The 13,937-nt window shown below is 36.0% G+C and overlaps 2 protein-coding genes across 3 annotated transcripts; both read left to right on the top strand.

Moving 5' to 3' along the window:
* On the top strand, positions 1-2,986 carry ccl19a.1 (chemokine (C-C motif) ligand 19a, tandem duplicate 1). 2 transcript variants are annotated; one of them, XR_014206159.1, is made up of 5 exons: positions 1-456; positions 754-877; positions 1,955-2,075; positions 2,583-2,672; positions 2,767-2,986. XR_014206159.1 is itself a non-coding variant. In XM_082170414.1 (5 exons), the coding sequence occupies exons 1-4, from the start codon at positions 303-305 to the stop codon at positions 2,619-2,621; spliced, it is 438 nt and encodes a 145-aa protein (XP_082026540.1). In that variant the 5' UTR covers positions 1-302; the 3' UTR covers positions 2,622-2,656; positions 2,773-2,986. The 2 variants fall into 2 exon arrangements, 1 of the variants encoding a protein (XP_082026540.1); XM_082170414.1 differs by having other exon boundaries at positions 2,583-2,656; positions 2,773-2,986.
* A 276-nt stretch (positions 2,987-3,262) lies between these two features.
* tctn2 (tectonic family member 2) lies at positions 3,263-13,893 on the top strand. Its single transcript, XM_082170253.1, has 18 exons — positions 3,263-3,414; positions 3,681-3,794; positions 4,303-4,376; positions 6,437-6,638; positions 7,580-7,680; positions 7,919-8,118; positions 8,765-8,885; positions 8,966-9,104; positions 9,603-9,683; positions 10,050-10,163; positions 10,342-10,416; positions 10,518-10,607; positions 10,686-10,803; positions 10,902-11,005; positions 12,071-12,218; positions 12,353-12,496; positions 12,809-12,897; positions 13,569-13,893. Exons 1-18 carry the CDS (start codon positions 3,327-3,329, stop codon positions 13,688-13,690), a joined length of 2,124 nt encoding a protein of 707 aa, XP_082026379.1. The 5' UTR covers positions 3,263-3,326; the 3' UTR covers positions 13,691-13,893.
* The last annotated feature ends 44 nt before the right edge of the window (positions 13,894-13,937 follow it).

The following is a 13,937-nucleotide window of genomic DNA, read 5'->3' as shown; positions in this document are numbered from 1 at the left end:
TTCAGTTTGGCAGGTTTAGCTGATCTACTTCTTCAGTCATTTTGAAACATTTGCCAGACTATTGGCCTTTGAGTGAGAAAGTATGTGAGAGTCTGTGAGGATTTTTATGTGGGCATAAATGGAAAAGAGAAAAGAGAGAGTGAGGAACCGAGACAGAGAATGTGGTGCATTGTGCTTTTGTCCAGGTCACAACCTCTGGTTCAGCCTCTCCTGCTTTGGATTTAGTTTTTTTTTACAGGATCTGGGAGGGACTATATGTCATAGTGAAACTTAAGATTGTATAAAACGGGAGTGATGGAGTGATGAGAGTGTCAGGATCTTCCAGCCACTTGAACAGGACCGACTCAACGCTTGTTCCTGCATCTTCTGCTCCCGTTGCCATGGCTTCATCCATCATTCCTGCGCTGAGTGTGAGTCTCTGTGCACTGGTGTTCGTTCTCTACTGCAGTCCGGCAGGTAATCGCTCATGTTTTCTTCCTTCATTCATTACATGTGCTTATTTCATTCATTCCTTCTGATCTTTCATGTATGATAGATGTGTTACACAACTCAACAATTCGAGTTTTAAGTATTCACAGAAAACAAAGAAATGTAATGGCGAAAACAATGTGTTGTTTTTCTTACACACATGTTTTCGAGAATTCTCAAGAGGCAGACACAGGTCGTGCTGATTCCTCCTTTTCCTGTCTTCCCATCTCTTCCCATCTCTTGTCTCTAATATTTCTGTTTCCCTTTTATCTTGATCTTTCTCAGATGCTCAGGCAGACTTAGCATTGGACTGTTGCCTGACGGTCAGCCATAAAACCATTCCTAAACATTTGCTCCTCACTTACCGGAAGCAGTTCAAAGGTGACGGATGCCCCCTTGATGCTGTTGTGTAAGTATTCATCAAATACTGGAGAACACTGGATGCTTATATGCAGTTCAAAATCCGGGGTTATGTGTGGGAGCCTGGGAAACTTCTGATCATATTTCTCAGCAAAGCAGATGTGAAAGTGTGTATTAAGCATGCTCTAAATAATGCTCTTAAAGGAGAAGTTCACTTTTAAAAAAACTTTTGCTGATAATTTACTCACCCCCATGTCATCCAAGATGTCCATGTCTTTCTTTCTTCAGTCGAAAAGAAATTAAGGTTTTTGATGAAAACATTCCAGGATTTTTTCACATATTATGGATTCCATTGGGACCCAAACGGTTCAAGGTCCAAATGACAGTTTCATTGCCGCTTCAAAGGGCTTTAAACGATACCAGACGATGAATAAGGGTCTTATCTAGCGAAACGATCGGTCATTTCAAAAATAAAATAAAAAGTTGACGTTTTATAAGCACAAATGTTCGGCTTGCTCTGTTCTGTGATGTGCGTTCGTGACGTCACGTAATACGCAATTACGTTGAAAAGGTCACGCTTGAAAAATTGAAGAAAATGTTCTTTTTGGCTTTTTAATATTAAAACACTCAGGATGCGCACACGAAATGGGCATTTTAAACGATAAACTGACACAAATACATTTGAAAATGTTTATATGGTCCTCCTTCCGCACATTTGTAAACACATCAAACTTGACCTTTTCAACGTAATTGCGTATTACGTGACGTCACGAACGCGCATCACAGAACAGAGCAAGGCGAACATTTGTGCTTATAAAACGTCAACTTTTTATTTTATTTTTGAAATGACCGATCGTTTCGCTAGATAAGACCCTTATTCATCGTCTGGTATCGTTTAAAGCCCTTTGAAGCGGCAATGAAACTGTCATTTGGACCTTGAACCGTTTGGGTCCCAATGGAATCCATAATATGTGGAAAAATCCTGGAATGTTTTCATCAAAAACCTTAATTTCTTTTCGACTGAAGAAAGAAAGACATGGACATCTTGGATGACATGGGGGTGAGTAAATTATCAGCAAAAGTTTTTTCAAAAGTGAACTTCTCCTTTAAATCAATTATCTTTCAGATTCATAACCAGGAAAGGTCGGAGCCTTTGCGCCCCGCCTGCCGCTGAAGAGCAGTGGGTTAAAGAGCATATCAAGTTTCTGGTCTCTAGGCTGAAGAAGTGCAAAGAAACCAAATTCAGTGTATGTAATTTACCTCATGATTTATTCAGTAGCTTGATAGTTTTATTTCCTCGGTTGTCTGTCGGATGTCATAAAAACCGCTTGCATAACAGGCATGTCATTGTTATTGCACAAGTCCTGCAGCAGGTCACTCTCTCTTCTCTGGTTTTCCTCTGACTCATGACATTGTTTATATGTAGTAGATCTCGATTTGGATGTTAAAGTCTTACTCATGCAAAACCACAAACTATTCAACTATGAAACCACAAGCCAAAACATCCTCCTACGGCAGATTTACTGAGCTTTAAACAGACCACCAACGATGTGGACTCAGACTTGGACTCAGTCGAGCATTTTACATGAAGCATGTGCAGCAGATCTCTAGTTCAAATAATGCAATTAGAATTAGTATCAGAATTCTGATAGGAATGATATGTAAACATTAGAACTATTAAATTTGATTATTTAAAGTCTTCAATCTCTTTATAAGCTGTAACTAATGGTTTGCTTTGTGTGCTTTTATTTCAGGAGAAACGCTGTCATGCCCTGAAGAATTTGTCTGAGTGAACACACACACACACACACACACACACACACACACACACACACACACACACACACACACACACACACACACACACACACACACACACACACACACACACACACACACACACACACACACACACACACACACACACACACACACACAAACACAATGGCAGCTAACATCTTTCTGTTTTATATAAAAAAAAATTAAAAAAAAAATTTCTTCCTCATTCAGGATTGCCTGTTATAACATCAGGCCAAGCTGTGTGATCTTATTATTCACAAGTACATTTTTTTCTGTTTGTTTGTTTGTTTGTTTGTTTGTTTGTTGTATTTTGATATAATCATCTTGTTGGATTTAATAAATTAGTTGACTAACACAATTATTGGTGGGACTGTGTTCTTTATGTGACGTCTGACTTTATAGACATTATAAATGCATATCGTGATGGGTAGTAACTAGTGTTGTCAAATCGATTCATCTAACGTAAAAGTTTGTGTTTATATAATGTATGTATACACACACACACACACACACACACACACACACACACACACACACACACACACACACACACACACACACACACACACACACACACACACACACACACACACCAGCGCTTAACGCCACTGAGCGGCGCTAATGAGCTGATCTGATCTCTTCTTCTGTGTAGCGCGCCATCAAGCAATCACGAAGAAGAGGTCTAGTCAGACCACATTATGACACGATTTTCAGGCTCTCACTTCGTATTTCATTTTTTGTGTGTAATTATTATGCTCTTAAATGACGGAACTATTTGTAATGTTGGTAAGTGAGCTTCAAATAAATGAAATATCCGTAAACAGAACAAAAACAAAGCCAGCTAGCTGGATAACTGTGTTAGCAAACATCTTGTTGCCATGGAGAAACGCAAGCTTGAATGTATAATTAAAGCATATATTAATAATCTAAATTATTTGCATGTATTCTCCATAAATATTTAAATAAACCCTTACATTCCAGAGTCAATCGTAATATAACGTTACATCTGAAATCAATAGGGAATATATCATATGAATGTATGATTATTTCAGTGTTTCAGCCTGCGTTTATTCTGGCATCTGGTCCAAGAATATCATCATTTCTGGTTGGAAACGTGTCTGGCATTTCCTTAAGCATCAGTGCTGTTTCATCCTCAAATGCAACAGGTAGACAATAACATTTCTATTCAAACACATATAACAAGTACTTGCATTATTGTAGGGTCCCATTAGTTAACATTAGTTAATGCATTAAAGGGATAGTTCACCCTAAAATGAAAATTCTGTCATCATTTACTCGCTCTCAAGTTGTTCCAAACCTGTATAAATTTCTTTCTTCTGCTGAACACAAAAGAAGATATTTTGAAGAATGTTGTTAACCAGACACTTGATGGTCCACATTGACTTCCATTTTCCATACTATGGAAGTCAGTGTCTTCAAAATATTTTATTTTGTGTTCAGCAGAAGAAAGAAACTCATACAGGTTTGGAACAACTTGAGGGTGAGTACATAACAACAGAATTTTCTTATTTGGGTGAACTAAGCATTTTTCGAAGCATTGTTAGTTCACGTTAACTAATGACTGAACTAATGTGGAACCTTATTGTTAAGTGTTACCCATGCATACTGTAATATTTGAACTTCAACAAATGTTTTCATTGTGAACTACTTCAGGAAGCATCCCGACGTCATCTTGTGTGCCGGTTTATCAAACACAGTGGAATCTTTCATATGAATTAATTGGGAAGGTGAGTTTATTCTGCCACATTAACTGTAGGTTTATGCAGTATAGAAGGGCAAATACTGTTTAATAAATATCCACCTTTATTCTTTTTAGAAGGTACTCAAAATCTGCAACATGGAAAATCTAGCTATGTAACATGGAAAGAATTTCCAACAGTTAACGAGAATCAAGACATCAAGAAATTTACTTGTAAAGTCCCCGGGCCCGGTGAAATAATAACAGGAAAAGGCAAAGTGTATTATTAACGTTTATTCCAGTCAACCTGTCATTAAGCAGGGTGTGATTATCACCTACGCATCACGTTTTTGTGCATGAAATTCCCCCTTCTGTTTTTCTGTTTAGCCCTATCAGGGAAATAGTTTGTGGATAGATGCGTGTTATGAGCTCCAGAACATGCCCAGGGATTTGTAATAATCTTTTGGGCGCTGTCGAAGTAAAATGAGAAACTACTTTCCTTTCTATTTCTTTAGGCATCTCAGCACAGGGCGTAGCAGTTACTTTAGAGTTTAATAGAGCATTCAAACAGTCGGTACTTTTTGTGGTAATTTTCACTGTTGTGAAATGGCACTTTCTTGTAAGTTGCTCTGGTAAGGAAGTTTCTTCTAAGAAGTATATTCTGGGGTCTGTAAGATTTTTTATGGTCACACTTTAGATTAAGGTCTAATTCTCACTATTAACTAACTACAACTTTTGCCTCAATAAACTCCTAATAAATGAATAGTTGCTTATTAATAGTTGTTATGTTGTAAAGTAGGTACTAGTAATAGGTAAGTAGTTGTTAAGTTTAGGTATTGGGTAGGATAAAGGGATGTAGAATATGGTCATGCATAATAAGGCATTAATATGTGCTTTATAGTTACTATTAAACAGCCAATATCCTAGTAATATGCATGCTAATAAGCAACTAGTTAATAGCAAGAACTGGACCCTAATGAAATTAGTACTTTAATTGAGGGAAAATGCATTAAATTGATTAAAAGTAACAGGAAAGATATTTATAATGTTACAAAATCTTTCTATTTCAAATCAGTGCTTTCTATTCATTAAAGAATCTTTGGTCCTCCACCAAAAAATATTAAGCAACACAACTGTTAATAATAATAAATAAGAAATGTTTTTTTGAGCAGCTAATCAGCATATTAGATCTATTTCTGAAGGATCATGTGACACTGAGGCCTAGAGTAACGATGCTGGAAAAATTCAGCTTTGCATCACAGGAATAAATTTAAATTTAAAATGTCTGTTTATTTGAAAATAAACAGAAAACTGTTCTTTAATATTGTAATAATATTTCACAATATTACTGTTTTTACAGTATTTTTGATCAAATACGTCTTGGTGAGCATAAGAGACATAGTATGGAATGGAGCTGTCCTTCTTGAAATTTGTACATTAATATCTGTTGTTCATATGAAAACTGAACTAATTTCATGGTGGAAAAATAATGACTTGCTAGGAATATCCCTGTCATTCAAGTTTGACAAACCAGAATGAGCGACTCAACTGTACATTTTGACTGCTTGATTTTCCAGATACTGTTAGTTTCCACAGTATGCCTCCTCAAGCTAAATGACATATTGCGTTCTTTTGTTGAAACCTCTGCCTCAGGGTTTCATAAACACAGCCCAAGGCTCATATACCACAAGAACCCCTCACCTAACCTGAAATACACCACATTATACAGTAGAATAGTTCACAGAGTTCACACCACAGCTATAACGCTAACGGCACAAAGAAACAATATAGTTGGAATTTTTTTTCCAGCTGATGAAAGATAAAAACATTGACAGCCAATCAGAATCCATCCTGCTTTAAAGAGCTCGAGCCTTTTAAGCAGCAGATGACAACCCTGCAGTGCGCGCTTACAATTAACAAAAGAACGATGTCGCCTGCTGATGTGGACGCGAACATAGTTATCGTTATAGTTATCTTTACAGTTATCGTTCTTGCTGTGAACGGGATTTTAATACATTTATTTATTGTTTATTTCAAAACATAAGCAATACTGGAACTTTGAAATATGTAATGCCATTATATTCTTTCTGTTGAATACCAATATATCAGAATGCCTTCCTGGTGCGAGTGAGTCTCAACCGCAGTCTGCAGCTGTGTGGGAATGAAACATCTGTCCCGGACTGCTGCCTGGAGCCGCTCTGTGTCCAGGAGACTCTCCTTGTGTCTGCATGTGCTAATGAAACCCCCAAAGCCTCACTCATCATACAGACCCATATTTATGCTCAGATCTTCCCCAACAAACCCCTTTCTGGTTAGTGTCTCTTTTCATGTTACTGAATTTGAAGTGCTGTACAACCTGGTTTTTAGTACCGTGGTGGGACTACTATTGTTGATTTTTAGTGGTCAAAGCACTTTATACAATTAAACATTGTACTAAGGTCTCTCTGTTGCAACTACATGTCAACTAGCAATCATTAGAGTATTAGTCTGCTTAATATCTGCTTATACTTTATTTTGATGCTCCTCAATAGACATTATAAGTACCTTTGCAAGTACATCTCAACTTATTCTACTAATCCTAACAATCTACTTATTCTCTAATGATCATTTGTTTACATGTAGTTGCAAATTAATGAGAGTTAGTTGACATGTAGTTGCAAAGTTACTTATAGTTAGTAGAATGTCTAAAGTGGACAATACTGTCATTATTCAGCTCAGTTCAATAACTGTGTGAAGTTCATTGTGTTCAGTTTAGCTATAAGCAGCTCTACAGAAGACAATAATGTCATTATTCACTTTGAGTAGGTTCATTGTTGATTCAATTAATTTCAATAACAGTGTTGATGTGGCAAATTTGCAATTATAAAATGAAGCCAAATCAGTGATAAAGCAGTATATTCATGGTATTGTTGGAGTACCATCAAATTCCATGGTTTGTTTAATATTGCTGTCACTTAAGCATTTTTGTTTGCATAATTATTAATTTAGCAGAAGTAAATTTGAGGAACATCACAAGCATGGTGCTAATAGTAGCAAGGTCTTGGGTTTAATTCCCAGGAAATGCTAGAAATGATTATATGCATACCTTTAATGCAATGTCACTTCAGATAAAATTGTCCACCAAATTTTGGCATTACCCTCTGAGACCATCATTTGTACCATGGTACCGCTATAGTACTTTTTCCATAGAGAAATCTTAAATGTGTTAATGTTTCTTGTATTATATCATAATGCATATTTGATTTTTTGCAGAAAATAAAACAGCCATTCCCAACCAAGTGTTTCAGCCTCTCGGCAGCTGCCCATGTGATGTTTCCCTTGGCGAGTGTGACATACGCTGCTGTTGTGACCAGGTAATAATTAAAGCTTGGAGAAAGTTTAGTTTATTAGGTAAATGTATTTAATCATGATAGGTGGACAGTTGAACATCTGTCTTTAATACATCAGTCCTTTTCAATGGGATTCTGCTGTTGATCCAGTTGACACTTTGCTAGTACATTTTTTTAGGTTAGTGTTTTGTAAAGCTTACATCAACAAAGTGGGGCATGATAAATTCTTAGTTTATTTATGAGTGTCATTTTTCTCTTTTAGGACTGCACTCAAGAAGTTCTGCAATTGTTTGCGACTCAGTGTCTTCCTGGACCATTTGGGGGAAGTTTCAGTCCTGTTCCAGAATATCAGTGCTCACCTCAGTCCTCTGAAAATGACCCTGATTGGTTCCCCTTTCTCTGTGTCACCTCCCCCACGGACAACAACCCCTTTCTGGGACTTTTCTATGATGGTCGGACTGTGTAAGGAGTGGAAGTTTTTCTAGTGAATTATCTTCTATACAGTTTCAGTTTTGTTTATGTACAACTCCATGTATTATTAGACTTATTCAAAAATACACTTCTGTTCAAAAGTTTGGGGTCAATAAGAAAAAAGTATCTTATGTTCACCAAGGCTGCATTTATTTAATTTAAAAAATACAGTAAAAACAGTAATATTGGAAAATGTTTTCTGTTTTAAATTAATATATTTTAAAATGTAATTCATTCCTGTGATGGCAAAGCTGAATTTTCAGCATCATTACTCCAGTCTTCAGTGTCACATGATCCTTCAGAAATCATTCTAATGCTGATTTGCTGCTCAAGAAACATTCTTTTTTAATTTATTACAAAGCTGAAAACAGTTCTGCTGTTTAATATTTTTTGAACGCTGTGATGCATTGTTATTTATTTGATGAATAATGAGTTCAAAAGAACAGCATTTATTTGAAACAGAAATCTTTTGTAACATTATAAATGTCTTTACTGTCACTTTTGATCAATTGAATGCGTTCTTGCTGAATAAAATTATATATTTTTGTAGAAAAGAACACAAAAAAATTACTGACTCCAAACTTTTGAATGGTAGTGTATGTTTGGTGATTTTCTAAATTTGCATGGGTTTTTACAGCTCCCCAAAGCCCAGTCCATCATTCCAAGCCCCGCAGGTGACAGCTGCTGTACCTCCCATAAACTACCGCCAGGGGGATCCAATATTCACTAAAGATGACCAATACTTCACCATCCCACAGGTTAGATAACATTGCTAGTGTACGTGTCTGTTTATATGAGTGCACGCATTCATGCATGTGTGTATCTGTCCTCTGAGCAGAACTCTGGACTGGGCCGGTGTGCAGACAATGCTCCAGTGGCATTTTTGGAAAACTTTGAGTCTCAGTGTGTGAGGAGGCTGCAGTCCTGTCCATCACCATCAGATGACCTGAGGTTGGATGTTAAAGATGGATTGGGAGGTATATATTCAATATGATCGTTTATTTGCTTTCCTCAACCAAACACAAGAACATAAACCACATATTACAACATAATAGAATATCTAGCATGCTGCAGTAGATACTATTGAATCAAATATACCATCAGTACCAACGATTCTTATCCTGTTTTATAAATAAAAAAGGTCTCCATATCTGATAAAACATTGTGAGAAAATCTAAAATCCTTTTATGCCATGTCATCATAGATGGGTTTATCAGAGATCCATCTTCCATGTGCTATTTCAGGCAGCAAAGTACGAAAATGTCCTTCCCAGTGTGCCTTTTACTAATTTTACTGTTTTTGAATAAACTTTATGCTTTTAAGGAATAGCATGGGAATGGTGAATCTACCCTCAATGATATGCTTCAGATATATAAATATACTGTAGCTTATGAATCTATTGATCATGTTGTCTTTCTGAGAATGCATGCAAATATGCATATGTGAGACCGTTCATATTTTTGCACTCTTCCCAGGTGTGGTCACAGTCAGCGTTGTGGATGAAGCAGCCAATGACCTCAGATTATTTCTGTCAAATTCTCTTGAGCCCATATCTGGTCAGTTGTATGAACATTTTCAGCAGTTGTTTATTTAAAAATAAGTTAATCTATTTTTAAATATTAACTATATATTGAAGTAGTATATTCTGAAAATTCTGATTTGCATCACAGGAATATATTACATTTTAAAATATAATAAGATAGAAAACAGTGAATTTTTACTGTAATAATATTACTGTTTTACTGTATTTCTGATAAAATAAATACAGTCTTGGTGAGCTTAAGAGACCCAAACATTTGGTATTGTACCCATCAAAGAATAATACAGAAAATATTACTAAAGTTTCTCGTTGAAGACACGCTGGACATTATATGTAAAGTTGTATCTTTTTCATTGTATAATTTTTATTTTTTATTTTTTAGTGCCACAAAAGTGTGATAATGTCGTTGTGGCCTTGAGTTACACTCTTTACTGGAGAGAGAATGGCCTCACTGCCATTACTGTGAAACGGACCTCTGCAAACATCACTCTACCTGGTAAGTCACAACTATTGTCTTCCTGTTCACTCTTACAATACGACACACCTCTTCACTGCACATGTTTTTCTTATGGAATGCATCCCTTTCTCTCTATCATATATATATATATATATATATATATATATATATATATATATATATATATATTTAATCTTACCTCTTACCTCCCATCTAGTATCTTTGACCAGAAGATATTCTGCCGTGTTTGTCAACGGAAATGAAACATCTCAGCCAAACTCTGGGAATTCAGGTTTAAGCAACTCCCATAATACCTCAGCTTCAGATGGTCAGGAACATTGTTTAAATTATCCAGCAGAAATCATTTCTTATGCATTACTAATGTTTGCACAGGTTACCTGGTGAAGAGGCCAGTGATTGGTGGCATTTTGGACTCTGCTACACAAGTTATACAGAGGGCCCAGATCAATCTCTGGCAGCCAGGTAGTGTAGTATATCCATATTTATCCATACAGGACTACACAAAAATCTTACTTTAATCCTGTGCTGTGTCCTCTGCAGGAGGAGATGGACTATGCTCTTCTGCTGAACTGAGACCAGCTCTGTTCGGGATCAACTCCACATCAGGCTGTGTGATTCCTGTGAGTTTGCTGAATGTGACACAGTGCAGTCAGTTGAGGTGAGTATCATTCCTGAAGGCTTTTGAACACAATACAATAGATTCCTTCTGAACAGTTTCATTTGACACAAGTCTTACTTTTGCATGTCATTTCACAGAGAAACGGTGCGTGCTGTCCTAGCTGAATTAGTGACGGCTACACTCGTTTCCACAACAGGAAACCCAAACTTTTCCAACCTAGTGGATTGGGTCAACATTACTAGTGAGCACCTCATCATAGAATTATCTCTAATATGTATAATATGTCAAGCTGTTCTTGAGTCTGTTTATACCTAATCTTATAAACTGCAAAGTTGCAGCTTTAAATTCTGATCAAGCTGTCTTTATATGTACACATTTATGTATGGCACTTTATATGTGCCAAGTCTATATAAACTACTTTTCAAAAGTTTGGGGTCAGTAGGATTTTTTTTTATAAAAAAGAAATTAATACTTTTAGTTTTTCTCTACATTTATCAAAAGTGATAGTAAAGACATTTATAATGTTACAAAAAAATCTATTTCATATATAAAAGCTGTTCTATTTGAACTTTCTATTTAAAGAATCCTGCAAAAAATGTATCACGGCTTCCACAAAAAAAAATAAGCAACTGTTTTCAACATGGATCATAATAAGAAATGTTTCTTGAACAGCAAATCAGCATATTAGAGTGATTTCTGAGGGTGTGTCTCAATCAGCTCCTTAGTTCAATAGTCAGGGCACTGATCAGGCAGTCGGCCGTTTTAAGGACTGTCTCAATGCTAAAATCCTTTCAGTGCACTGAAACGTTCGCTCCCTAAAAAGTCCCACAATGCACTGTAAAACCCAGGGAGCATTGATGCTTACTATTTTCCCTAAAAGGAAATTCTGAAGCGCAAAACATAAATTGCATGTTTTAAAAATATTTAAGATGTTTTAATTTTAGATGTGTTATTTAATGATATATTTTAGTATGAACATGCATCTCTAGAACATAATTTAGCTAACATTTATTATTCATTTATGGCTGAAATTTTGCAAGGAAATGTACCTTTAAATAAAATAGTACATTTCTGAAATGCACTTTCTGTAAAGCTGCTTTTAAAACAATATGTATTGGGAAAAGCGCTATACAAATAAATTTGAATTGAATTGAATTGAATAAAATAAACAAATAATGTCAAAGATAACTGCTCTGCTGTTCATTTATACCAGTAGTGACGGGAGCTGATTGAGACACACCCTCAAAGCTCGAACCACTGCTTTGAATGAATGTGTAAACGATGTTCTTGCTCTTGTGCCTCTCAGCATCACTGCAGAACTCCAGTCAGCCAGCAGAGGGCAGCAGTGGAGAGTGTTCTGCCGTCCCGACCCACCTCCACATAAACGTTTGGAGCGTCATCTTGGGCAGGGTGCAGGGTGTGCCCCAGACAGTTATCCAGGCAGTGGAGATTAGGTACAGGTTCTTATTATCTCACTATCCTGATAGCAAAAACGATAGCTTTTCATTAATGTTTGAGCTTAATGTATCTAGATGCATATGCTGGTTTAAACATTGTGTTTGCCATTCATTCTTTTTCCAATTCTCAGTTTTATAGAAACAACATGGAGGATAGAGTGTGTAATTGGCAGGATGAACCCCTGTGTAAACCCAGAGCTAATGCAGAATTTCCCCGTGACCTCTTCTGTGACCTTTACTGACAATCCTCTTATTACACAACCCCCTAGATCCAGGTTGGTCCTAAAAGCATACATATTGAGTTTGATGATTATTGTATAGATGCAATGAAATTTTAAATGTAATTATTATTTTTTTACAGTTTAATTTATTATTATTTTCTGATAAAAGGTGCCATAAAATATTTTAAAATATAAAAAAAATAATTCCAGAATCTTAATGTCATGTTATACATTTCAGAAATAGGTTTTCTTATTTCTATTTGTTTGAATCTGTTGCTTGCATATGGCATTATTTCACAAATCCAAGCTAGTCATGCATTCTTGTGAACTCTGTGAAGTTGAATTGAAGTGTCTTCTCTTCTGCAGGTTCAGTATTAACTTCACAGAGTTTGACTGTGACCGGAATGATGTGTGCTGGCCTGAGCTGGCGTTCCCTCTCACACGATACTACACTGGTGAGGGCTTGAATTTCTTCTAGATTAAGACAGAAATAACCATGAAAACTCTGCCCTGTTGTAAGAGTCAGCAACACTTTAAAGACTATATCATTTTTATATATGAAATGGCATTATGTGTCCTTGTATATTTTTTAACTAGTTTATCACTCATGTTTTGGTGTATTTAGGTAGTTGATGTGAAACGTGAAGCACTAATAGCAGTGTCTTGCAGTGTGACATGCTATACCTCATCTAAAACTATTTTTGTAATTCTTGTGTATGCCACTGTTATATTTGTGCTTTTATTTTGTCACACTACAGAACTATTTAAGTAAGCTGCATATAGGTGATTTAAAAATAAAATATAAAGTTTTCCCTTATACAAAAATGTGTAGGCCTACATTTGAACCTAAATCCTTAAATAAGTCATACCCCCGGTTTCACAGGCACGGCTTAAGATTGTTTAAAATGCATCGAGCTGTCTTAACTGAAAGCAACTTGCTCTGGTATATATGTCAGTGCCATTGTTTTGTCTCAAAATGCACACCATCTAAGGCAAGCTTATAAAAGCTACTTAAATGCCCTAATTGTACTAAGGCCTAATCCTGGCTTAGTCTAAGCCCTGTCTGTGATACCAGGCCTTAAAGTTTGAAGGTAATGTTTTTTTGTTTTGTTTTGTTTTTTTACAGGTGAGCCATATTCCCAGGCTCTGGCTAAGGGTCTTATTCTAGTGTTCTTCTTCATCGCTGCATCTGTTTTAGGAACGCCATGGAGACAAATCCGCCAGGCATGGAGCAGTGCTCGATTATGAGAGAAAGAGAGAGCAAGAGATAGAAAAGGAAAATTATGATATTTATTTGTAAATAGCCGTGAAGATGTAATTATTTTTCTTTTGTGGTTTATACATTTTATAAATAATTTATTATGTTTTGTGAAATGAAACGTTTGTACTTTTTTTATTAAATGTATTCAATGCAAAATAAAAAAATACATATATTTTATATGTAAAAACTATTTTGTTTCTTCCACTACTATATATGTAACAAATGATCACATAT

This window comes from Leuciscus leuciscus, assembly GCF_965113295.1.
Source record: "Leuciscus leuciscus genome assembly, chromosome: 5".
Taxonomy (NCBI): Eukaryota; Metazoa; Chordata; class Actinopteri; order Cypriniformes; family Leuciscidae; genus Leuciscus; species Leuciscus leuciscus.
The sequence above is the reverse complement of the archived record's forward strand: the minus strand, read 5'-3'. Positions and strand labels throughout refer to the sequence as shown.